Here is a 26,249-nt window from a genome sequence, read left to right on the forward strand (position 1 = left end):
TTGTGTGGAATTTGAAAACCATTAGAGTTAAACGAGTATTAAGAATGGGGAATCTCTTAATGTCTTGTTTACTTAATGTTTGTTTTGAAAATCGTTTAAGTTAAATGAGTATTAAGAATGGGGAATCTCTTAATGTCTTGTTTACTTAATGTTCGTTTTGGAAATCGTTTAAGTTAAAAGAGTATTAAGAATGGGGAATCTCTTAATATTTATGTTTACTTAATGTTTGTTTTGAAAATTGTTTAAGTTAAAAGAGTATTAAGAATGGGGAATCTCTTAATATTTCTGTTTACTTAATGTTTGTTTTGAAAATTGTTTAAGTTAAAAGAGTATTAAGAATGGGGAATCTCTTAATATTTATGATGTCTTAATGTTTGTTGTGAAAATCGTTTAAGTTAAAAGAGTATTAAGAATGGGGAATCTCTTAATATTTTTGTTTGCTTAATGTTTGTTGTGAAAACCGTTTAAGTTAAATGAGTATTAAAAATGGAGAATCTTTTAATATCTGCATTTGCTTAACGATTGTTGTGGATGGAGTCAGTATATGCTCATGCATTTTTATTCTTTTTGTAAATCGTGCAGACCCGTAATAGGTGGCACCATGATAAATAGTACTTTGGCCTGTGATAGGCGGTACATTTATGGTTTATGTTTTTTGTAAATTGTGCAGACCCGTGATAGGTGGCACCTTGGTAAATAGTACTTTGACCCGTGATAGACGGTACATTTACGATTTACGGTTTTTTGTAAATTGTGCAGACCCGTGATAGGTGGCACCTTGGTAAATAGTACGTTGGCCTGTGATAGGCGGTACATTTACAACTTACGTTCTTTTTAGTAAACCGTGCAGACCCGTGATAGGTGGCACCTTGGTAAACGGTACGGGCCCGTGATAGGTAGTACGTTTATGGTTTACGCTTTTTAGTAAATCGTACAGACCCGTGATAGGTGGAACCTCGGTAATTGGTACTTCGGCTTGCAATAGGCCGTACAGTTATGATTTACGGCCCTTCGAGGAGGGTTTTGGTTTGGAATTTCGAGTCCATGCATTTTGGCATATACGCATTGCATTAGGGTGCTTGGCACACGAGTCGTGTTTGAATCAAGTTATGATTAAGAGTTATGTATTGATTTTGTGTGTAAGTGTGACTGATTGTAAACTATTTCGAAACTCAAGTTGTTGTGGTAATTGTGTTGGAATTGCTAAGTGTTATGTATTGATTATCGTGTGTAAGTGTGATGGATTGTAAAACTATTTCGAAACCCAATTTGTCGTGGTGATTGTGTGGGAATTGCTAAGTGTGATTGTTCGGATTTGTGTGTAAGTGTTGATTGGTTTTGAAACCCTTTAAAAAGCTGATTTTTGCTGAATTTTGCTGTTTTCCTGTTGCTGTCTGATGTGTATTCGAATACAGAAAGCTGTATTCGAATACAGACATGCTGTTTTGCTACTGACTTGCTGTGTAGTCCAATCGATTTGGAAATTTACAGGGGCTCAACTATTTATAAAATCGATTATCCAATCGATTTGGCAAGTTACAGGGGCTCAGCTATTTAAGAAAATCGATTTCCCAATCGATTGATCCAAACCCAGAATACAGATTTCATTGAAAACCTTTACGAAAATTGATTTCCCAATCGATTTGCTCAGTAGAAATTTTTATTTTAAGTCATACAATCGATTGCCCAAATTGACTCGTCAATGAATTGGTCGGTTGATTCGTTACTTGATTGATTGAAAACCTTATTTGATTTCATTTTACTTGGCAAATATTATATGGACGTTTAGCATATGGAAAATCATTTTAAGGTGCATACTTAGTTGAAAGGTTATTTTGTGCATTTAAAAACTTAAATGTTATGTGTTAACTGTTAATTTCGGTTGGCGACCCTTTACAACTATTGTGGAAATCTGGGCTTTGCCCTCAGATGAGAGCCAGGACGATCCTACCGGTTCGTACCCTACGGACGGGAATGTAGATGGGAATGCTTGACTAGAGCTATGTTAGGAGGATCTCACGGGGCGCATGGAGATCACTCAGGGTGTATAGCTATAGTTTTTTGTAGAATGATCAGATTAGGATGACATAGAGGGAACAAATGTCTTTCTTTTGGATTACGTTATTTTGAACTGGAAAATTGTACCTTTACTAATATTATTAGTATGACATCTTATTTGAATGGGTTCCATGTATCATTTGTTGTTGTGTAAATACTTTGGATTCATATTTTGAGAAACTTTTCCGCTGCTTGTAAATTATAATGACTCAATTATTTATCCAAAGGTATTACCTTATTTAATTCTCTGATTTATTTTAATTTCTTTGTTTTATGAATTGGTTTCAAAAAAAAAAAATACACCATCGCTTTGAAAATCGGGGTGTTACAGGTATTAGTGAAGGATGAATTTCATCCGGCGGAGTCCACTACTAATTCTAATCCTAAGAAGAAGAAAAAAAAACTATTTATTCATTGTTATGGTTTTTTGAGTTACTTGATAAAACCATGATATGAGTTTTATGTTATGTTATAATACATTGAAGTTTGTTTTCTTTGGTGAATAGTTTATAAACATCAATTATTTATGTTTTTTTTTTAGTATTTGTGTTGCAAATCAATTTTAGGAACATACAACTTAAGAAAAATCAAAGCTTAACATTTGAGTTTATTTTTGTATAAATAGAAGAAAAAAAAAACTAAACTACATTTTCTTTTAAAGGATACAATACAAAGAAGCTAATAAGAAGAAAATTAGAGAACAACAAGAAAGTGATATGTTACTGTTGAACTGGTTTTGCTGGACTGATTTTATCTAGTTCAGATTCTGCCCTTTTTTTGTCTATTATTCTCTCTTCTTTTTTTTTACTCAATCGTGTTTTCTCCTTTTTCTCCTTCCTTCTCCTCATGGTGTGAATTATTTATAGATTTTGTGGGTGTAGGTTACAAAAGACAAGGAAATAATTGTCAATTGATCACCATTTTTATTATTATTAATTTATTTCTTTCTGGTTTCTTTTCATTCAATTGATCACCATTATACTGATTTTTATTATCATTGATTCATTTATTTTCGGTTTCTTTTCATTCAATTGATCACTATTATAATGATTTTTATTACCATGAATCCATTTCTTTCAGTTTCTTTTCATTCAATTATATGTATTTTTCTTTATGTTTTAGAAAATAGTGAAACTTCTGAAAAAGAATTAGAGGCAAACAGGAACCAAAAGAACCCATGATTTTCTAAAGTTTAAAGGCCTAATTATTTATTTTTATTGTTATTTTTATCATTATATTTTTTATATCATTTTTTTATATATTTATTATTTTTCATAAAAAATTTAAAAGTAACAGATAAAATTAAGTGTCAACAACTCTTGTATAAAAAATAACCAATAAAATGCTACTCAGATAAATAACAACAACAAAAAAACCAATGCCACATAAGTCACTCTTAGTCACGACTGGAGAGCTATTAATTTATTTTTCTAAGAAGTATCATCGATCCTTATTAATTTAATTTAAGGTGAATTTTTTAATAATATTTTAAAGTGACTTTTAAATGCCATATTTGAGTAGACTGTGTTCCACATGAATTTTTTGTAAGGTGTCTTTGTGGCTAAATTGTGTATTTTCATTGCTGATTTTATCTTTGTGACTCTTCAATTGTGAAACTTTGAAGAAATAATGATCTTTCTTTAAACATCTCTATTTGTAAACTAAATTATGGGCAGCTTGTTTTGTAATTTTATACATTCATGTCAAATGTTTTTGTAGTTGTAACAATTATTAAATAATAAAATGTGCTTGCTCTCAAGTGTAAGACCCATAATTTTAAAGTACCATTTATGTATTTTTGGTGTATTTTGGATTTTGGCTCGGAGGCTTTTAAGCCAAAGTTAATAATATTTTGGAGATATTTATTAAAAGTAAGTAATATATATATGTAAATATATATTTATGTTTATATGTGTTTGTTTGGGGGGAAAAAGAAAGGAAAACTAGAAGGAAGGAAAAAGAAAAGAAAATAATTTATAAAGGAAGGAAGGAAAAAGGAAGAAAGGAAAAACAAAGGAAAGAAAAAGAAAGGAAGGAAAATTTTAAACTCCATCTTCTTCCTCTAACCGTGACCCATTTTTCTCCTTCCTCCCATTTTCAGTTTCGTCGCTTTCTTTTCTTCAAAACTCGTAACCCAAGGTTGAGTGAGAGTTAGATCAAGGTTTTCGCAACTTCGCTCTTCCTCTTTGATTCGAAAACGAAGAAAAACGGTTTTGAGATCCAAACACAAACCCCTCCGTTTCTTCTAGATCCAAACCTCATTTCTCGAAGAGATAGAAGGGAAAGTTGCTCACGACCATGCTACGGTGCTAGGCGTTGCGAGCGGAGATTTTACCGGAATTACTCGCGGTACCGGAAACGCGCGTTAAAGCTAACGTTGAGGTAAGGGCTCCTTCCAAACTTCTAGTTTGCATTAGGGACTTATCTGTGGTTGTGTGGGAAAGAATTTGTTAGGGTTTAATGTATCGATTTGGGGAAAAGCAAAACTAATGCGTTATGGGTAAAGCCTTAGAGTTAGGTTTTGTTTTTATTGATGAGTGTTTTGTGGTAAATGAATTTGAAGTCATTGTGTATGATTATGGGTAAATGAAATTTGATGTATCTGGGTGTTATGTTGCGTTGATTTGTGTTCGTTGTATTTGGCGTGTCCATACTTGATGTTTGTTAATTGGTGTGGTTGTTGTGAATTATGGTTTGAATGTGAGAGTATGTTTGTATTTGTTTTCGTGGAATTTGAAAACCATTAGAGTTAAACGAGTATTAAAAATGGGGAATCTTTTAATACCTCGGTTTACTTAATGTGCATTTGAGGAAAAGGTTTAAGTTAACTGGGCGGTGAGAATGGGGAATCTCTTAATGTCTCGGTTACTTAACTATCGTTTTTGAAAATCGTTCCGGTAAATGAGTATTAAGAATGGGGAATCTCTTAATGACTCGTTTACTGAATGTTTTGTGTGAAAATCGTTTAAGTCAAAAGTATATTAAGAATGGGGAATCTCTTAATATGTCTGTTTGCTTAACATTTTGTTTTGAAAATCATTAAGATAAATCGGTATTAAGAACGGGGAATCTCTTAATGACTTATTTATTTAATGTTGTTGTGAAAGTGTTGTTTGAAAGTCGTTTAAGTTAAATGAGTATTAAAAATGGGGAATCTTTTAATATCTGCATTTGCTTAACGATTGTTGTGAATGGAGTCTGTGTATGCTCATGCATTTCATTTGGTAAATTGTGTCGACCCGTGATAGGTGACACCTTGGTAAACTGTACTGACCCGTGATAGGTTGTACGTTTGCGGTTTACATTTTAGTAAATCGTGTTGACCCGTGATAGGTGACACCTTGGTAAACTGTACGGACCCGTGATAGGTTGTACGTTTGCGATTTACATTTTAGTAAATCGTGTTGACCCGTGATAGGTGACACCTTGGTAAACTGTACGGACCCGTGATAGGTTGTACGTTTGCGATTTACATTTTAGTAAATCGTGTTGACCCGTGATAGGTGACACCATGGTAACTGTACTGACCCGTGATAGGTGGTACATTTACGATTTACATTTTTGGTGAATTGTGCTGACCCGTGATAGGTGGCACCTCGGTAATTGGTACTTTGGCCTGCGATAGGCGGTACAATTATGATTTACGGCCCTTCGAGGAGGGTTTTGGTTTGGAATTCCGAGTCCATGCATTTTGGCATATACGCATTGCATTAGGGTGCCTGGCACGCGAGTCATGTTTGATTTGAGTTTATGATTGAGTGATTCGAATTTTGATTTATCGTGATAACTGAGATGAAGGTGTTAAGTGCTATGTGTTGTGTATTGTGTGTGAGTATGATGGTTATCGAACCTTTGTGTGTCGTAGTAATCGCGTAGAAATTGCTAAGTGTTAAGTGGTGAACTTGATTAGGAATGACTTAGGTTAATTCATGAATTTTTGGAAAACTGATCAGGGAAATCGATTTCCCAATCGATTGGATGGAAGTCAGGGGCTTGGCCAAATGAACAAAATCGATTAGCCAATCGATTTTGTAAATCAGCCTTTTTAAAATCCCTTTCGAAATCGATTGCCCAATCGATTAGGCCTTAAGTCAGGGGCTCAGGAACCAATCAATCGATTTACCAATCGATTGAATTCAGCCCAGGATTCTGTTTTCATTAAGAATCCCTCACCAAATCGATTAGGAAATCGATTGGCTCGAAACCAGGGGCTCAGGAACCAATCAATCGATTTACCAATCGATTGAATTCAGCCCAGGATTCTGTTTTCATTAAAAATCTTCACCCCAATCGATTGCCCAATCGATTGGCTCAGTGAAAATCCTCATTTTTAGTTGTATGATTAATTGCTCATGAATCTATCCATGTTTTGTTTTATCATGTGTTAATTAGGAGATCGAGAACTGCATTTTACCTTCATTTTCATTGGCAATGTAATGTATGAACTTTTCGCACATTGAAAATCCTGTTAAGGTGCATGCTTAGTTAAAAAGTTGTTTTGAGCATTCAAAAACTTAATTGCTATGTGTTATCTGTTATTTTCTGGTTGGTGACCCTTTACACTATTGTGGAAATCTGGGCTTTGCCCTCAGATGAGAGTCAGGACGGCCCTACTGGTTCGTACCCTACGGACAGGGATGGAGATGGGAACGCTTGACTGCTGTTGTGTTAGGAGGATCTCACGGGGCGCGTGGAGATTACTCAGGGTGTATAGTTTTTGGTAGGATGATCAGATTAGGATGATGTATAGGGACTAGGGGTCCTTCTTTTTGGTTTGGAGTATTTTAGTTTTGGAAAACTGTACTTATACAAATATTATCAGTTTTATATCATCTTTGAATGGGTCCCATGTACCATTTGATGTTTATGTAGAAATGTTTTGGATTTGTAATTGGAGAAACTTTTCCGCTGCTTGTAATTTATAATGACTCAATTATTTATCCAAAAGCATTTCCTGATTTATTCTTTGTTCGTTTTAATTACTTTTAGAAAGGAATCTCTTAATATGACTGTTTGCTTAACGTTTTGTTTTGAAAATCATTAAGTTAAATCGGTATTAAGAACGGGGAATCTCTTAATGACTTATTTAATTAATGTTGTTTGAAAGTCGTTTAAGTTAAATGGGTATTAAAAATGGGGAATCTTTTAATACCTCGGTTTACTTAATGTGTATTTGAGGAAAATGTTTAAGTTAACTGGGCGTTGAGAATGGGGAATCTCTTAATGTCTCGGTTACTTAACTATCGTTTTTGAAAATCGTTTCGGTAAATGAGTATTAAGAATGGGGAATCTCTTAATATGACTGTTTGCTTAACGTTTTGTTTTGAAAATCATTAAGTTAAATCGGTATTAAGAACGGGGAATCTCTTAATGACTTATTTAATTAATGTTGTTTGAAAGTCGTTTAAGTTAAATGGGTATTAAAAATGGGGAATCTTTTAATACCTCGGTTTACTTAATGTGTATTTGAGGAAAATGTTTAAGTTAACTGGGCGTTGAGAATGGGGAATCTCTTAATGTCTCGGTTACTTAACTATCGTTTTTGAAAATCGTTTCGGTAAATGAGTATTAAGAATGGGGAATCTCTTAATATGACTGTTTGCTTAACGTTTTGTTTTGAAAATCATTAAGTTAAATCGGTATTAAGAACGGGGAATCTCTTAATGACTTATTTAATTAATGTTGTTTGAAGGTCGTTTAAGTTAAATGGGTATTAAAAATGGGGAATCTTTTAATATCTGCATTTGCTTAACGATTGTTGTGAATGGAGTCTGTGTATGCTCATGCATTTCATTTGGTAAATTGTGTCGACCCGTGATAGGTGACACCTTGGTAAACTGTACGGACCCGTGATAGGTTGTACGTTTGCGATTTATATTTTAGTAAATCGTGTTGACCCGTGATAGGTGACACCTCGGTAAACTGTACTGACCCGTGATAGGTGGTACGTTTACGATTTACGTTTTTGGTGAATTGTGCTGACCCGTGATAGGTGGCACCTCGGTAAACAGTACTGGTCTGTGATAGGCGGTACGTTTACGATTCCCGCTTTTTCTTTTAGTAAATCGTGTTGACCCGTGATAGGTGACACCATGGTAACTGTACTGACCCGTGATAGGTGGTACATTTACGATTTACATTTTTGGTGGATTGTGCTGACCCGTGATAGGTGGCACCTCGGTAAACAGTACTGGTCTGTGATAGGCGGTACGTTTACGATTCCCGCTTTTTCTTTTAGTAAATCGTGTTGACCCGTGATAGGTGACACCATGGTAACTGTACTGACCCGTGATAGGTGGTACATTTACGATTCCCGCTTTTTCTTTTAGTAAATCGTGTTGACCCGTGATAGGTGACACCATGGTAACTGTACTGACCCGTGATAGGTGGTACATTTACGATTTCCGCTTTTTCTTTTAGTAAATCGTGTTGACCCGTGATAGGTGACACCTCGGTAAACTGTACTGACCCGTGATAGGTGGTACGTTTATGATTTACGCATTTTAGTAAATCGTGCTGACCCGTGATAGGTGGCACCTCGGTAATTGGTACTTTGGCCTGCGATAGGCGGTACGATTATGATTTACGGCCCTTCGAGGAGGGTTTTGGTTTGGAATTCCGAGTCCATGCATTTTGGCATATACGCATTGCATTAGGGTGCTTGGCACGCGAGTCGTGGTTGATTTGAGTTTTATGATTAAGTGATTTGAATTTGAGTCGTTGTGGTAATTGCGTTGAAAATGCTAAGTGTTATGTGTTGATTGTTGTGTGTAAGTATGATGGTTATCGAGATCCCAATTGCCGTGGTAATTGCGTTGAAAATGCTAAGTGTTATGTGTTGATTGTTGTGTGTAAGTATGATGGTTATCGAGATCCCAATTGCCGTGGTAATCGTGTAGGAATTGCTAAGTGTTAGGTTGTGAACTTGATTAGGAATGACTTGAGTAAATGCATGAATTTTTGGAAAAACGATCAGGGAAATCGATTTCCCAATCGATTGGATGAGTTGCAGGAAGTTCACCATTTTGACCTAATCGATTTGCCAATCGATTGTATAAATATATCTTTCAAAATCTTTTAAGAAATCGATTTGGAAATCGATTGGCAGAGAGGCAGGAACTCAGCAAAACTGCCGAAATCGATTTGGAAATCGATTTGGCAACCCAGGGACTCATCAGAACTGACAAAATCGACTTAGAAATCGATTTGGTCATGCAGAAACTCAGCAGAACTGACCAAATCGATTTGGCAATCGATTGGCTCAGCAAAAGTCCTTATTTTGAGTTAGATAATCGATTGCTCAATTGATTTATCAATGCTTTAGTCAGTTATGTATTACTTGATGGTTTGAGAACTTCATTTTGAGTTCATTGTTAATTGGCAAGCATTATATGAACTTTTAGCATATGGAAAATCCTTTTAAGGTGCATGCTTAGTTGAAAAGTTATTTTGGGCATTTAAAAACTTAATTGTTATGTGTTAACTGTTATTTTCTGGTTGGTGACCCTTTACAATTACTGTGGAAATCTGGGCTTTGCCCTCAGATGAGAGTCAGGACGGTCCTATCGGTTCGTACCCTACGGACGGGAATGGAGATGGGAATGCGTGATTGCAGTTACATTAGGAGGATCTCACGGGGCACGTGGAGATACTCAGGGTGTATAGCTTTTTGGTAGGATGATCAGATTAGGATGATGTATAGGAACTAGGTGTCCTTCTTTTTGGATTGGAGTATTTTTAGTTTGGAAAACTGTATTTATACTAATATTGTCAGTTTGACTTCTTATTCGAATGGGTTCCATGTACCATTTGATGTTGTGTAAATGTTTTGGATTTATAATTGGAGAAACCTTTCCGCTGCTTGTAAATTATAATGACTCAATTATTTATCCAAAGGCATTTCCTGATTTAATTCTTTGTTCGTTTTTATTTACTTTTGAAAAAAAAAATATACCCTCGCTTTGAAAAACGGGGTGTTACATCAAGTATCTTTGCGATTGTTTTGTGAATCTACTTTATGACTCTTTTGTACGTTTTGTTCCTTTATACATAGGTAATTTGTTATGTTTAAGATTAGTAATTTTTTATCTACTAAGTTAAATTATCTTCTTTTGTTTTGTCTTTGGTTCAATATAACATATGGTTATCTTCTTTAAACAATGGATAAGTCATGGATTATGAAGCCACAAACATCGTCTGAATATGATCAAGGGATAAAGGGATTTATTAATTTTGCCTTTCGAGATGAATTAGAAAATGGAGAAATAATATGTCATTGTAAACATTGTGGTTTCCAAAAACCCAAAAGTAGAAGTGTAATGTATGATCACTTAAAGTCCAAACCATTTCCAAAGGGATACACCCTTTGAGTCACCATGGGGAGTTCATAGGAGAAACTAGTACTATCTCACCTAGTAGTGTTAAAAATATAGTTCAAGACACAGTTGTCGTTGAAGATCGTATTCAGAACATGATCAATGATACTTTTGGAGTTGGAAATCATGCAAACGAAGTACCTATTGAATCAAATGTCGAGATTGATCAGCTTGAAGATATGATGCCAAATGCAAGTCAACAAAGGCATGAAGAGGTCAAAGAGTACTATGAATTAATTAAATAAGGAGAACAACTTTTGCATGAAGGGTGTGTAAAATATTCAACACTATCTTTTTTTGTAAAGTTTTATCACATCAAATTTTTAAGTGGATTGAGTGATAAAGCCATGACATTGGCTTTAGACTTATTAAAATATGCATTTGATTTTGCAAATATATCAACTTCATTCTATGAAACCAAGAAAACAATCACCAAGCTTGGTTTTAAATTATGAAAAGATCCATGTTTGTCCGAATAAGTGTATGCTTTATTGGGAGTAATAAGGAATATTAAAAGAGGGAGACCTGCAAAATTTGTAACACTTCCAAATGGAAATCAAAAGCATAGTTGGTGCAATTGGGGTGTCTGGTGATGACAATAATCGAAAGAAAGTTCTTGCAACAGTTATTTGTTATTTTCCATTAAAACCTCTGTTATGAGGATATGAGATGGCATGCAATCAATAGTAAGAATGATGGAATGTTGAGGCATCCTAGAGATTCTGAAGCATGAAAACATTTTGACTTGACACACACTTGGTTTGCATCAAATCCACGAAATGTGCGTCTTGGATTGGTTAGTGATGATTTTAATCCTTTTGGTATGATGAGTACAAATTATAGTATTTGACTAGTTATTCTCATTCAATACAACACTCCTCCATGGGTGTGCAAGAAGCCGACATCTTTTATAATGTCAATGATAATTCCAAGTAAAAAAATGCCAGAAAATGATATTGATGTCAACTTACAACCTCTAGTCAAAGAATTAAAGGAGTTATGGGCAAGAGGTGTTAATACATATGATTCTTCTAAGAATGAGATGTTTACATTACATGCAACTTTAATATGGACAACTAGTGATTTTATGGGGTTGCTACACTTTCGGGGTGGAACGCTTACACTGGACTTGCTTGCCCATCGTGTAACGTTGACTCTACTCCTCCTTGTCTTCCTCATAGCAAAAAATGGTGTTTGATGGGTTATCTTTGTTTTCTTGATTGAAGACATAGATTTAGATTGAACAAGGTTCGCTTTGATGGCCAATAAGATATGTGTGGTCCACCTAAAACATTATTTGGATTTCAAATTCTTGAACAAGTTCAAAAAATTGATGTCACATTGGTAGAAAGCCAGAAAAAGAAGGGTCGGGAAAAAAAACATGTGGTGGACAATCTACACAAGGTGTCAATCAACAATGGAAAAAAGAAAAACATATTCTTTGAACTTCCATATTGAAAAGATAATCTTCTACACCATAATCTTGACATGATACATAATGATGAAAATGTGTGTGATAATATCATATTTACTTTGCTAAACGATAGCGCAAAAAGTAAAGAGCATGTTAATTCAATAAAATACCTTAAAGCAGTAGGCATAAGACCTGACCTTTGGCCCAATGAAAATTGAAGAATTTATCTGGCCGTCTTTACTCTGACAACTAAAGGTAAGAATAGATTTTTAACAACTTTAAAGAATATCCTTGTCCCTGATGGTTATTTGAGCAACATTTCTAGATGCATTGACTTGGAAAAACTTAAGTTGAATGGAATGTTGAAGAGTCATGATTGTCACATATCGATGGAACAACTTCTATCATTAGTCATTCGAACAACATTACTTGATGATGTTTTAGCTATATTGATTGAGTTTTGCTCATTCTTTATACAACTATGTGGTAAAGTATTGAATGTTGATGATTTGGAAAAATTGCAAAATCAGATTGTCCTCACTTTATGCCACATGGAAATGATATTTCCTCCCTTATTTTTCACTGTTATGGTTCACTTGGTTGTTCACCTTGTTGAAGAAGTTAAACTTGGTGGTCCTATTCATTATCGATTGATGTATCTTGCTGAAAGGTAAAATATGTGTGATTATGTTCCTTCAATAATTTAGTAGTTCACAAAGTTGTTCTAACTAATATTTTTGTGGTTCAATAATAGTTACTTAGGACAACTTAAATTGTATGTACATAATAAAGCACAACCAGAAGGGTCTATTGCAAAAGGATAACTTGTACAATAGATTCTTACATTTTTTTCAAGGTATCTAGAAAACATTGAGACTAGATGGAATCAACTTGGTCGTGTAGATGATGAGTCTACCAATGAGATACATACTGAAAAGTTATATTACACTAATTGAAAATTTATAGGCTCATAGACACATTTTAACGAACTGCATCATAGTTGACTACTATCTAAGGTAAGTAATTTTTTTTTTATTTGTATTATTTACTACTAAGTTTTATTTTTTATACATCTAGTTTGAAATAACTAAATAGGCAATATAGAAGTATTACTTAGAGCCAGATAAGGAGTAGTGCAAGGAGTGCTTCTGAGGTAGACAAGAAGGTTCATAGAGAGTTTCCTCATTGGTTCCACAATCGTGTTAGTGTTCATGAAAAAATTGGTGATTGAGTTGCTTTGGTTTTTAATAAGAATGTGACTAATTGTATATTTTACGGTGTTTAGATTTGCAACAATCTTGACAACATTAGTGGATCAGATAAAAATGCTTTCATTGGTCATGCTCAAGGTCCTTCTGATAAAGTTAGAAGGTTCACTACATATAATGTCAATGGATTCAAATTTCGAACATTAGCACGAGACAAGTTATTAAAAACTCAAAATAGTGGAGTTTTTGGCATGTTTGGAACACGAAGTTACTAAAGCAATAGTGATGCCCAAAGATTTTTATACTTTATTTATTGTTTTAGTTAAGTTCAATGTATGAATTGGTGTTATTACTTCTGAAAAGATTATATAAGTTGGATTTAGTCACAATAGTTATATATTTGTGTATTTTAATTATGTAGATGACATTAATGAATATCTTTTTATTTTAATTAATAAAAAAATAGGAAAATTTTGGATCATAATTTTTTTTTTAAATTATTAAGCTTGCGACGGTCGATAACTATCGCAATTCTATATGAACGAATAAAATGAGTGTGTTTAATGACGATTCTAATTGTGGCAAAACGTATATCTAGGTGGTTAGAAATCATCGCAAATGTTGGAACGACAATTTTCTGAACCGTCGCAAACTGGCCTCGTGATGCACGAATCTACGACAATTGGAGAACCGTCGCAAGTGTAATTTACGACGGTTATGACCATCGCATGTTTCCTTTTCAACCGCTGCAAACCATTTTTTTTTTCTTGTAGTGCTTGTTGTAATTACTATAGACCAACGGTAAACTCTTCCTAGGCATCTCAACATCGGCACCCAAGCCACGTCCGCCAACATTAGTTCTACGTCGATTTCGAGCACGAACCGAAATAGGACCTCGTTGACGGGCGCCTTAGGCTTGTACAAATTACTCATCAACAATTTCCCTTCTAGAAGAATTCCCAGTGTTGGGTGACATTTATCACCTAATGAAAGAATATTGATCAAAAATTGAACAATACGACAAGGAAATGTGGAAAGATATCGATGATGAATTCAAGCACAAATTTGGACAACATATGAGATTTTCATATAATACTAATAGCCCTTTGCAAGTAAGTTGTGTCCCTGTACACAATTTACTAACAAAAATCTATTATCACCCTATTTTTGCAGCTATTATGACCTATAACTAGGCTCTGATACCAACTTTGTCATGACACAAAAACTGAACGTCATTACCGACGCACAAGCTATACTCATAGTATGGCAAGCCTATCAACTAACTTAACATTTAAAAAATTAAATAGTTCTAAATAACCATTTAAATATATATATATATATATATATATATATATATATAATATTTCTCGAGATTTCGACAGAGTATCCTCTGTAACTTCAATGTTTTCAAATTTTAAAACCCTATTTTAAACTCTTAACCAAGTCAATATTTCAAAGGGTGAACCTTCAATTTGATTCGATGTCGCACACGGGGCAAATACAATTGATAAAATATAAATAGAGGTAATAACTCGAGTCGTTTTGCAAGGACTTCTGATATGATAATATTAACCAAATTGAAGGTTGAAATTTGAAAGGGTTTTTTTATATTTTTGTTTTAACAGATGAGCAAAACGATTAATCCACTAATTCGAGGTTCAGACCTATCATAGATTCTATCAATGAGTTTAATTTCTAATTTGTGATTCTATTCTTATTTGACTATAGAATTTATCAAACAAGCGTAATCAATCATATGTGAATTTGGTTTCTTTGATTGGATTAAACATCACAATCATCAAAATATTACAATTAACGATCAAGCGTCGCAAAATTATAATTCGATTAAATTAGAAACCAAAACCAAATTTTGTCAAATGAATTTAATCGATCCTATTGAAATTCAATTTAAGCAATCAGAATATCAATATAATCAAACAAACAGAAATAGAATCATGAAGAGAAATCGACAGTGTAACCTGAAGCTCAAGGTGTTGATGAAACTCTGAACTCGTGGATTAATCTTATAAAATTAGTCTTCCATAAAATTAAAATTAAAAGTGTTTATTTCTTGTATCAATCTGAATCCTAAAGTTTCATCCCTATAAAAGAAAGAAAACTCCCAATATATAGTACTCGGGCTTTAGGGTTTTTTTTTAAAAAACAAGTGGTTCGCTATTTAAAATTATTACAAAAGTCTAGATTACAAAATCTGCAATTTAGGCCTAGTAAAGTTTGGCATTGGGCTTTTATTCCAACACAAAAATTGTAGCTCTGATATTTATCATTCCAACGTCTGCTCGTATGTGCCAATCCGATATCCAGAGCTCAAGTTATGGCCTACAGAGTGAGAAAGGATCAAAATGCAAATAATTAAATTATAAATAAATTTCGATCCAAAGTTTAGAAACAAACTAAACAATTATTCTAAGCTATAAAGAGCTTTTAAAATACTAAACTAAAAATTTAGAAACATGTGCCCAAATACTATGATCACCAAGTCCATATTTCAAAGGGCGAACCTAAATATTTAATACATTCTCAAGTGATTTTTAAGACTCAAAACAGCTGCAAAATGCATCTCGACTCAACAAATACTTAACAGAAGGGCCATCAATCAAATAAGACTACCCAAAAAAATGATTTAGACTTGAATCTACTAATAGTTTGTTACTCAACTGTCTGTGAATTTGAAAAAAAGAACGACATGAAAGGGTAAGTCAAACGGCATAGGGAGGAGACAACAATCAGTATCAACTAGAAGGGAAACACACAAAAACACGAATAATTATTTTACAATTTTGTGGCAGTTATGCTAAACAATACTACTTGAAATATAAATAATTCTCAAATAAAGTATACATATGATAAAATCATTAAACTTATAATTTAGTTGTTCAAGTAGAAATATTTAAAATCCAATTCATAAAGAAGTGAAATCACAATAAGTAACCTTAAAAAGTCATAGAACATCAAACAAGTAAAAACATAAACTTTTGAGAATCAAGAGGCGACTTCATCTCATTGATAGCCATCTCCTCCAAAAAGTGGTGTTTCCCTTAGGGTGGCTCCATCTAAGGGATAACCATCTCCTCTCAATCCCGCAACGCATCATATTGTATCGATTAGGGAGCTTACATCTCGTTGATAGCCCTCTCCTCCTAAGGATGACATATCTCATAGGGGCGATTTCATCTAATGGGTAACTATCTCCAATCAAAACGATGTAACTAAGTGCACCTACCTCCTTCAATGATTTCATAATTATAACAACGATTTCCAAAACACATATTTAAAGATCATATCTCATTTCATCGTAATTCATGGAAAACATATTCAAATGTACATCAATTCAATATTTAAATACTTTATAACTCATAAATAAATCAAACTATAAACATATCATATAACAAAGACTGTGAACATAAATAAAGGATGAAATCGAGAAAATTTCAAATGTTGTATTCTCTAAATTTTTAAATAAATACTTTAACATAGAAAACAAGTAAAATAATAATCATAGCATAATAAAAATATATAACAATGATCATCGTCTACTAACAACTATGGAGAATCGACTAAGTTTGTTTTCCAACAACTTTCAGAGTAGCAGGCAGGACCTCAGCTAACAAATCTGAGAATAAAAAATATTCTCAACACTTTAGAAAATTGTTATAAAGTTTAGCTAATTCAAAGAAACCATAAATATCATTTAAATCTACTCTAAGCACCAAAATAAGACTTTTAAACAACACTACATTTTTCTAGAGATTAATTCTTAGAATTAAAGTTGTGTATTTATCTCAAAGAGTCTCGATAAACACATTTAAAAGAATGGATACTCTTCTCATTTCTTAACTCACTAACTCTAATTCCAAAATCCTAACCAATATCACTTGAAGGAGTATGAAAAAAAATATTTTTAAAGATGATAAATTTATTTTAATGGTTGAAGGTTTATGTGTGCAGTTTGTGTTTTGGGATAAAAAGAAGCAAGAAGAAAAAAAAAATAAAAAAATAAAAGTGAGGAAGGGGTTGGTGTTGACGAGACAAAGAAAAAGGAGGGAAAAGGCGAAGGTAGAGTGGAGTTTGGTTTGGTTTGTTTTATGTACTTATTATTATTATTAATGTTATAATAAGACAGTATGTTTCAATGTAAAACAAACCGATTAAAAAAAAGGTGTTTACTCAATTTAAATTAATTTTACCTTACCATAATAAACATTTAAAGACAATGCATTTTAAATTTTTAATATGTTAAAAATTCAGAGTGCCACAGTATTTGCCTAATAAAAGGTAAAATTAGGGGCGATTAGGGAGCTTACATCTCGTTGATAGCTCTCTCCTCCTAAGGATGACATATCTCATAGGGGCGACTTCATCTAACGGATAACTATCTCCAATCAAAACGATGTAACTAGGTGCACCTACCTCCTTCAATGATTTCATAATTATAACAACGATTTCCAAAACACATGTTTAAAGATCATATCTCATTTCACTGTAATTCATGGAAAACATATTCAAATGTACATCAATTCAATATTTAAATACTTTATAACTCATAAATAAATCAAACTATAAACATATCATATAACAAAGACTGTGAACATAAATAAAGGATGAAATCGAGAAAATTTCAAATGTTGTATTCTCTAAATTTTTAAATAACTACTTTAACATAGAAAACAAGTAAAATAATAATCATAGCATAATAAAAATATATAACAATGATCATCATCTACTCACAACTATGGAGAATCGACTAAGTTTGTTTTCCAACAACTTTCAGAGTAGCAGGCAGGACCTCAGCTAACAAATCTAATAATCAAAAATATTCTCAACACTTTAGAAAATTATTCTAAAGTTTAGCTAATTCAAAGAAACCATAAATATCATTTAAATCTACTTTAAGCACCAAAATAAGATTTTTAAACAACACTATATTTTTCTAGAGATTAATTCTTAGAATTAGAGTTGTGTATTTATCTCAAAGAGTCTCGATAAACACCTTTAAAAGAATGGATACTCTTCTTATTTCTTAACTCACTAACTCTAATTCCAAAATCCTAATCAATATCACTTGAAGGAGTATGAAAAATTATATTTTTAAAGATAATAAATTCATTTTAATGGTTGAAAGTTTATGTGTGCAGTTTGTGTTTTGGGATAAAAAGAAGCAAGAAGAAAAAAGTTTGTGTTTTGGGATAAAAAGAAGCAAGAAGAAAAAAATAAAATAAAAAATAAAAAATGAGGAAGGGGTTGGTGTTGACGAGACAAAGAAAAAGGAGGGAAAAGGCGAAGGAAGAGTGGAGTTTGGTTTGGTTTGTTTTATTTACTTATTATTATTATTAATGTTTTAACAAGACAGTGCGTTTCAATGTACAACAAACCGATTAAAAAAAAGGTGTTTACTCAATTTAAATTAATTTTACCTTACCATAATAAACATTTAAAGACAATGCATTTTAAATTTTTAATATGTTAAAAATTCAGAGTGCCACAGTATTTGCCTAATAAAAGCCCTCAAAATAACCGATAAAGATTTCATTAGTGGTCTTGATAAGATTATTGATTACATTAATAGAAAATCGAAATTGGGAAAAACCAAAAAAGCAAATGTCATTGTCCATCTTGTTCAAATACAACCAGAACCTTCTTCGTCACTCTCTATTACATATACCAAAAACCCCTTCTCCCTCTTTCTCTTCATCTTCTTCTTCCCCTTTGACAAGAGTCAGAGTAAAATCATCACTCGTCACAAAAGCATTTTCATCATCATCAGAAATGGTGAAAGCTATTCGAGTTCATGAACTCGGTGGCCCTCAGGTAAAAAAATAATTATGTTTCTTTGTTGAATAATTATGTTACTTGTTCGCACGTGACTTGAATTGACAAGATCACGTGATGTGATGTAATATGGAATACAGGTTTTGAAATGGGAGGATGTGGAAATTGGAGAGCCTAAAGAAGGAGAAGTTCGTGTGAGGAACAAAGCTATTGGGGTTAATTTTATTGATGTTTATTTTCGTAAAGGAGTTTACAATGCTCCTTCTTTTCCCTTCACTCCAGGTGAACTCATTGTTTTCTACACTAAATTGTATTATTTTATTTACTTTATTAAACCAAAGAAAACTAGTAAATAGTCAATTTTAGTCCTTGAATTTGTATGGATTGATCGGTCCATTTAGTCTGTCGAATTTACAAATAGCAAATGATAAGTAATTCTATTTGAGGCGTGTCAGACACTAAATCTGTGTATCTCTTTCAACTATTGAATTCAAGTTCACCATACTGTCAAGTCTAGCCCCTTCCGCTAGACTCAATTCTCGTTGGTAGCAAATTATTCTTTTGAATTAAAAAAAATATCAATTTAGTCTCTCAATCTAAATATTTCTTTCGTAAAAATTTATCAAAACCAATAAAAGACATACATATTGACCGAGATAGTCTTTTGCTACATCAAAACAAGCAGAGAACCTTTAAAATTATAGGGCAATATTTGAAAAATGACTAAATTGATTTTTTTTTTTTCAATTTAAGGGACTAAATAGCTATTTCGCTAATCTGAAGAACTAAATTTACTGACCCTTACAATTTCAAGGAGTAAAATTTCTTTTTACTCCAAAGAAAATCATGTGAGTGTGTTTGGAATGATTAATTTACAGCTTATGTGCATTTATCTTATATTATAAGCACTTGCGTAAGTGTTTTGAGTGTGCTTATAAAAATACCTTTACGATAGTTTTCAGCAAATGGATTCAAGCAACTCGATGGCATCTGAATCCCAACCCTTTATCTTAACATAAAAGAACAACTTTTGTTTAACTTTGAAGCACTAAATACTTGTACTAATAAATATGTTTGAAGTCAATGACTCTTATTTACCCTTGTTATGTATCTGGTTTATTTGGAGCTAAGCAACCATTTTTGGCCTGTTTTGGATTAACTTTTACTTTTTAGTTTATCTGAACTTCTCAATTAAATTAAGTTTATTGGTTATCTTTTATAAAGAAGTCTCTTTAAGTTTGTACTTCTCTCTGGAGAAGTTAAATAAGAGAGCTTCTAAATAAGCTAAGATGGAGAAGTTAATTGCAATTTCTACAAGAAATTACAGTCTAAAAAACTCATTGTTAAGTTTATCCACACTGGCTCTTTATATACAAATGAACACATGCATTGATGAGGAATTTTTTTAACATTTCATTGTAATGTATATCCATCCCAAGATATCATATATTGAGTGAGTTATTTTCTCAATTTAATGTGGCAGGCATGGAGGCTGTTGGCATTGTGACTGCTGTGGGCGCTGGACCCACTGGTATACAGGTTGGAGACCTTGTAGGTTATGCCGGTCAACCAATGGGCTCATATGCTGAAGAGCAGATTCTTCCTGCAAATAGAGTAGTCCCTATCCCTTCCTCCATTGAACCAACTGTTGCAGCATCCATCTTGCTGAAGGGCATGACAGCTCAGGTTTTGCTCCGAAGTTGCTTCAAGGTTGGTTACACAATAAATTAATTTTTTGCTTAAATATGTTTTAGTCTCCCTATTTTGACTCTTTTACAATTTTGGTTCCTTCATTTTTAAATTCAAGAATTTGGTCTCTCAATTTTCAAATTGTCTGACATTTTCTCCATCAGCATTTGGTGTTAAATTTTAATGATTTGGAAAATGGGATATTTATGTGACAAATGAATTGATGACATGGAGAAAATTAGTATGTGAGGAAAAAGCAATTCATTTTAAAAACTGGGGTGCTAAAATCATGAATTTAGAAAGAAAGGACCAAAATCATGATTGAAACAAAATAGACGGACCAAAACTACATTAAAGCCATTAAATTTTTATGATCATATTTGAAGAAGCCTTTTTTGTTATTTATGTTAGCATTTGCTAATCTAGATTTTGTTTAGTAGTTTTGTTATCCATTTTGCTTTTCGCTTTGCAGGTTGAACCCGGTCATACAGTTCTTGTCCATGCCGCAGCTGGTGGAGTTGGATCCCTATTGTGTCAGTGGGCAAATGCTCTTGGTGCAACTGTTATAGGAACTGTATCCAATGAAGAGAAAGCAGCTCAAGCCAAGGAGGATGGCTGCCATCATGTGATATTATATAAAGAAGAGGATTTTGTGACCCGCGTGAATGAAATTACATCAGGCGATGGAGTTGAAGTTGTCTATGATTCTGTGGGAAAGGATACCTTTGAGGTAGTACTTGATCTATTCTATACTACTACATCCAAGTGAAAAAAATCAAATGGTTGAGTACTTGAATGGAAAAGCTAAATATTAAATTTGAGTATCCAAAATTCTCCCTGAATTTGACACGTATCAACTTAGTCCCTTGCTTTATCATAATTCAAAAATAGTCCCTCACGTTTCTCAACGTTAATCAACCTAGTGCATCTGTCAGTCCCGGTCAACTAACAAAATTAACCTTGCTAATTTGTCACGTTAAAATGTCACATAGACGAAATATTGGGGACTATTTTGAAACAATGTAATATTTTTCAACACTTGGTATAAACACATCACAAGACTTTATGGCTTTGTTTCTTCTCACACTCCTTCATTTCTTTCATACACTCTTTGCTTCTGGCAGTCATCTTCATTCATTAGTGCCAAGGAGGATAACACTACGATAAATGCCACAACTTTCACATTGTCATTTGCACCTAATATGACCAGCTCACAAAAATAAATATTCTCCAGGGGTTACAACAATTATACCCCTAGTATTAATGAAAAAGCAAACCCAATTATTGAACTCCACATAATTATAGTTTGCACTTGCTCCACAGCATGCCAAACTTTGTAGGAAGTGTAGTAGTCAGGGTTTACATTTATCACAGGAATCTCCCGTGTGCTAGTTCTTCAAATTAAGCCAAGGTTTATGACCCAAAACACTCAAGGAAGTTTGACATGCATGAAGAATGCACACATGACATTGAAAATGGGATGCTGAAAAAAAAGTATATAATAGAGAATATTGGGTCATAGTGAGTACACTACGATGTTAAATTGCAACAATAACAAAGCTTAGTTGCTTAAGTACACTTTTAACTTTACTTTTTCATTTTATTTTGTGTTAGCTAATATTTTAACTATAGTCTCATATGTTGCATAGCGTGTTACAACAACTATGCAATGTGTTATTCCATTATATTATGTACCACTAAAGTGTAGCAAGAGCTAGGTTACATTATAACACACCCAAGTATTAATTCCAAATAAGGGTTATTACTTATTTGTGGCCCAAAACATTCAAATCAATACTCCAAACTTACTCAAGAGAGAAGAAAGGAGACATCTAAAAGAGCAAGGCTATGCAAACACACAACTGTTGTCAAAGGAAGAAACATTGAAAGAGAGAGGTTGGAGAAAAGAGTAGTAAAGCTAATGCAACATCTCCTAAAATAGGAAAAGTAATAAGCATAAAATTGATAATGGGTTTAGTGATTCAAATTGTTCACTTCAGATGACTAACAAAAAAGGGGAGAATGTGAAAGGAATTAATGAAAGTGTGAGGAAGGACTAAGTTGATAAACGTCTGATAATTGATGAGGCTGGCGGAAGGACTAAGTTGATAAACGTCTGATAATTTGAGGGACTATTTTAGAATTAGGATAAAGTGAAGGACTAGAATGATGCAAGTGTCAAAAGTCAGGGACAAATTAGGGTATTTACTAATACTCAATTTGGTCCCTGAAATTGTAGGATTGTATCAATATAGTCCCTCACTTTACTAATATTCCAAAATAGTCCTGCAAATACTAATGTAGGGACGAACTTGTTAATATTTTGCAATTTTATGACTCATTTTGGAATATTGATAATATAGGGGACTAGGTTGATGCGGTTAAACAATTCTAGAGATCAACTGACCAAGTAGGGTATTTAAGTTTTAATATTGTCTTGCATAGCAGTTTCATTAAAAAGGTTTTTTTTTTTTTTTCTGATTCTTTATGTGCTCCTTCTGATATAATAATTGGGTATCTAGAAATGCAGTTAGGTTTATAATTCAGTTGATCCATTGTTCATTAATTAATTAATTAAACTAGCATCAACAATCACCAATTAGATCCTAGATACAGAACTTTGCATCCAAATCTACTTATGAACTCAGTTCTAATTGAACAATTCTATATTAATCTGTTATTTAATTTATAAATCAATTCAAATTGTTAACACATTTTGTTTCTCAATGAGTTTTTAAGACATGATAATGTGAAGGCGGATATTTGTATTTATCAAGATTAGCTTCAATTCTTAACATCAATTGGTAAATGTAAAGAGCAAAAATTGACAGGCTGATTTTAATCAATAGATTAGGGCCCTGATGTTCAAGGATTATTGTCAAATTAATAATGTAGAAGAAACTTAGCAGCTTACTAGTAAAAATTTCATGCTCTTGCACGGATCTGGGAAAAAATGGTGGGAAATTCTGTTGTGTCATTAGGGAAGACTTTTCTTAAGGCTCTGTTTGAATAGACAGCTTAATTAAGTGTTATACCATAAGCACTTATCATATAAATGTTTATGTATAAACTATTTCTAGAACAAAAGTTAAAAAAAGTCAAAACTGTTTTCATATAATCCATAAGCTGTTTTTATAAGCTATCTTGAAGAGTTTTTGAAATAAGCTAATAACATTTTATGGACATGTCTTAAGTTTTTTCCATAACCTTTCTTAAACAGTTTCACAAGTGTTTATATGCCAGTAGATAAGCTCAAATAAGTCAATTCAAGCAGGCACTTAGGAAAAAACTTTTCTTACTATGTATAGATTTTGTTGATAATATTCTATGATATTATGTACAGGGATCTTTGGCGTGCTTGAAGCGTCGAGGCTACATGGTCACTTTCGGGCAGTCATCCGGCACACCTGATCCAGTTCCATTGTCTTCCCTATCTGCAAAATCAGTGTACTTGACAAGGCCAACCCTATTTCAGTATGTTGTCACTCGCGACGAGTTATTGAAGTCTGCTGGAGAGGTGTTTGCTAATGTTGTTTCTGGTGTCTTGAAAGTGAGAGTAAATCATACTTATCCATTGTCTGAGGCAGCAAAAGCACATGAAGACTTGGAGAATCGGAAGACCTCTGGATCTGTTGTGTTGATACCATAAGGTTGTGTTGTATTTTGGTATTAAACACCAAGTACTAGTTATTACCTATTGAAAGGAACTGTTTTGTTTTTTTTATTAATAAAAGGCAATGTTTGATTTTGTGTTTAAATAATTAAGATTTTATTTATATACAATGTCAATATAATGGTCGCTTACACGGACAGTTAATTATATCATTGAAAATATTTGATTTTAACTATAATGATTTTTAAAATTATACATGCGAATGGTTGTGATTTGTTGACGGTATAAAATATTTTACATAAACAGTGTATGTCAATTAATCTCAAATAACTTTTTGGTTTAATTGCAGTTTTGATTTATCTATTTTTATTAATTCATGGAATTGACCTTCCTATTTTAAAAATTTACAGTTTTATTTCTCCTTCAGATTTTTAAACAAAAAATGACGATTTGAGATATTTTAAATGATGTGACATATGATTTCATGATATAAAACTATCTAGATGCACTAATTATTTATATGTCATTAATCAAATTACAAAAATGAAATTTTTTTAAGTTGGAAAGATAAGTTTTTAGAAGATTTTATTGTGATTTCATAGGTGTTAACTATTTTATATCAACATATCATATGTCATATTATTTAAAACATATTACATCGTTATTTTTTAATTAAAAAATTAGAATGAAATATTTAAATTTTCAAATTTGAAAATATGAAAATCAATTTTGTAAATTAGTAAAAATAAAAGAACTAAAACTGCAATATAAATGTCTAAAACTGCAATTAAATGTTATCATGGTCATGATATTCAATAGTATAATTTAAATCAATGGCTTTGTTTTTGCTCAAATTATACTCTTCAACCAGGTGACAAAGATGAGTCAACATATTGCACAGATTTAAGAAAAAGAAAATAACAGAAAATAGAGGTGTAATGTCACGACCGGAAAACCGAACTTGAAAACCGAACGTTGTGATCGACGTATAAGTTATACTTTTAGTTTGGCAAGTTTATCAATTAACTTAACAATTAAGTAATTTTCATAGTTTTAAATAACCATTTAAAAATATATATAATATTTTGAGATTTTGAAAGAGTATCTTATGTAACTTCAACGTTTTCAAATTTTAAAATCTTGTTTCAAATGTTTAATTCAGTCAATATTTCAAAAAGCGAATATAAATATTTAATACATTCTCAAATGAATTTCTAGCCTCAAAATAACTGTAAAATACATCACAACTCAACAGATACTTAACAGAAGGGTCATCGATCAAATAGGCATACCCAAAAATTGATCGAGACTTGAATCTATTAATAGCTTGCCTCAGCAGCCTGTGAATCTGGAAAAGAAAAAAAAGAAAAAAAACAATATGAAGGGGTAAGTCACAAAGATTTAGTAAGGAGAAGACAACCACTACCAACTATAAGGAAAACACAAAAAGGCACGATTAATTGTTTTACAATTTTGTGGCAATTATGTTAAATAACACTACCTAAAATATGGATAATTCTCAAATAAAATATATACATGATAAAATCATTAAATTTATAATTAATTTGTTTAGGTAAAAATATTTAAAATCCAATTCATAAAGTGAAATCACAATGAACAACCTTAAAAAAAAACATAAAAAATAAAACAAGTAAAAATATAGTTTCTTTTTGAAAACCAAGAGACGGTTTCATCTCATTGTATCCCTCTCCTCCTAAGGGTGACCTTTCCATTAGGGGTGACTTCATCTAACGAATAATCATCTCCTCTCAACCTCACAACGCATCATAACATATCAATTAGGGAGCTTACATCTCGTTGATAACCCTATCCTCTTAAGGATGACATATCTCATACGGTCGGCTCCATCTAACGGATAACTATGCCCAATGAAAACCATGTAACTAGGTGCACTTACCTCCGTCAACGATTTCATAATTATAATGATTTCCAAAAAAACACATATTTAAATATCATTTCTCATTTTATTGTAACTCGTGAAAAACATACTCAAATGTATATCAATTCAATATTTAAATAATTTATAACTCTTAAATAAGTGAAACTATAAACATATTATATAACAAAAACTAGGATGAAAT

At 32.6% G+C, this 26,249-nt stretch overlaps 1 protein-coding gene across 1 annotated transcript; it reads left to right on the forward strand.

Moving 5' to 3' along the window:
* Positions 1–18,634: 18,634 nt before the first annotated feature.
* On the forward strand, positions 18,635–24,379 carry LOC101489824 (uncharacterized). The gene is made up of 5 exons (XM_004515144.4): positions 18,635–18,884; positions 18,986–19,127; positions 20,329–20,555; positions 21,007–21,264; positions 23,878–24,379. Exons 1-5 carry the CDS (start codon positions 18,675–18,677, stop codon positions 24,181–24,183), a joined length of 1,143 nt encoding a protein of 380 aa, XP_004515201.1. The 5' UTR covers positions 18,635–18,674; the 3' UTR covers positions 24,184–24,379.
* Positions 24,380–26,249: the final 1,870 nt, after the last annotated feature.

This window comes from Cicer arietinum, chromosome 6 (genome assembly GCF_000331145.2).
Source record: "Cicer arietinum cultivar CDC Frontier isolate Library 1 chromosome 6, Cicar.CDCFrontier_v2.0, whole genome shotgun sequence".
In the NCBI taxonomy this organism is placed as follows: Eukaryota; Viridiplantae; Streptophyta; class Magnoliopsida; order Fabales; family Fabaceae; genus Cicer; species Cicer arietinum.

Coding starts and splice junctions, on each gene's coding strand:
- LOC101489824 (XM_004515144.4), top strand. CDS start 18,675: ATGTCATTGTCCATCTTGTTCAAATACAACCAGAACCTTCTTCGTCAC. Junction 19,128..20,328: donor TTCTTTTCCCTTCACTCCAG/GTGAACTCATTG, acceptor TTAATGTGGCAG/GCATGGAGGCTGTTGGCATT. Junction 21,265..23,877: donor TGGGAAAGGATACCTTTGAG/GTAGTACTTGAT, acceptor TATTATGTACAG/GGATCTTTGGCGTGCTTGAA.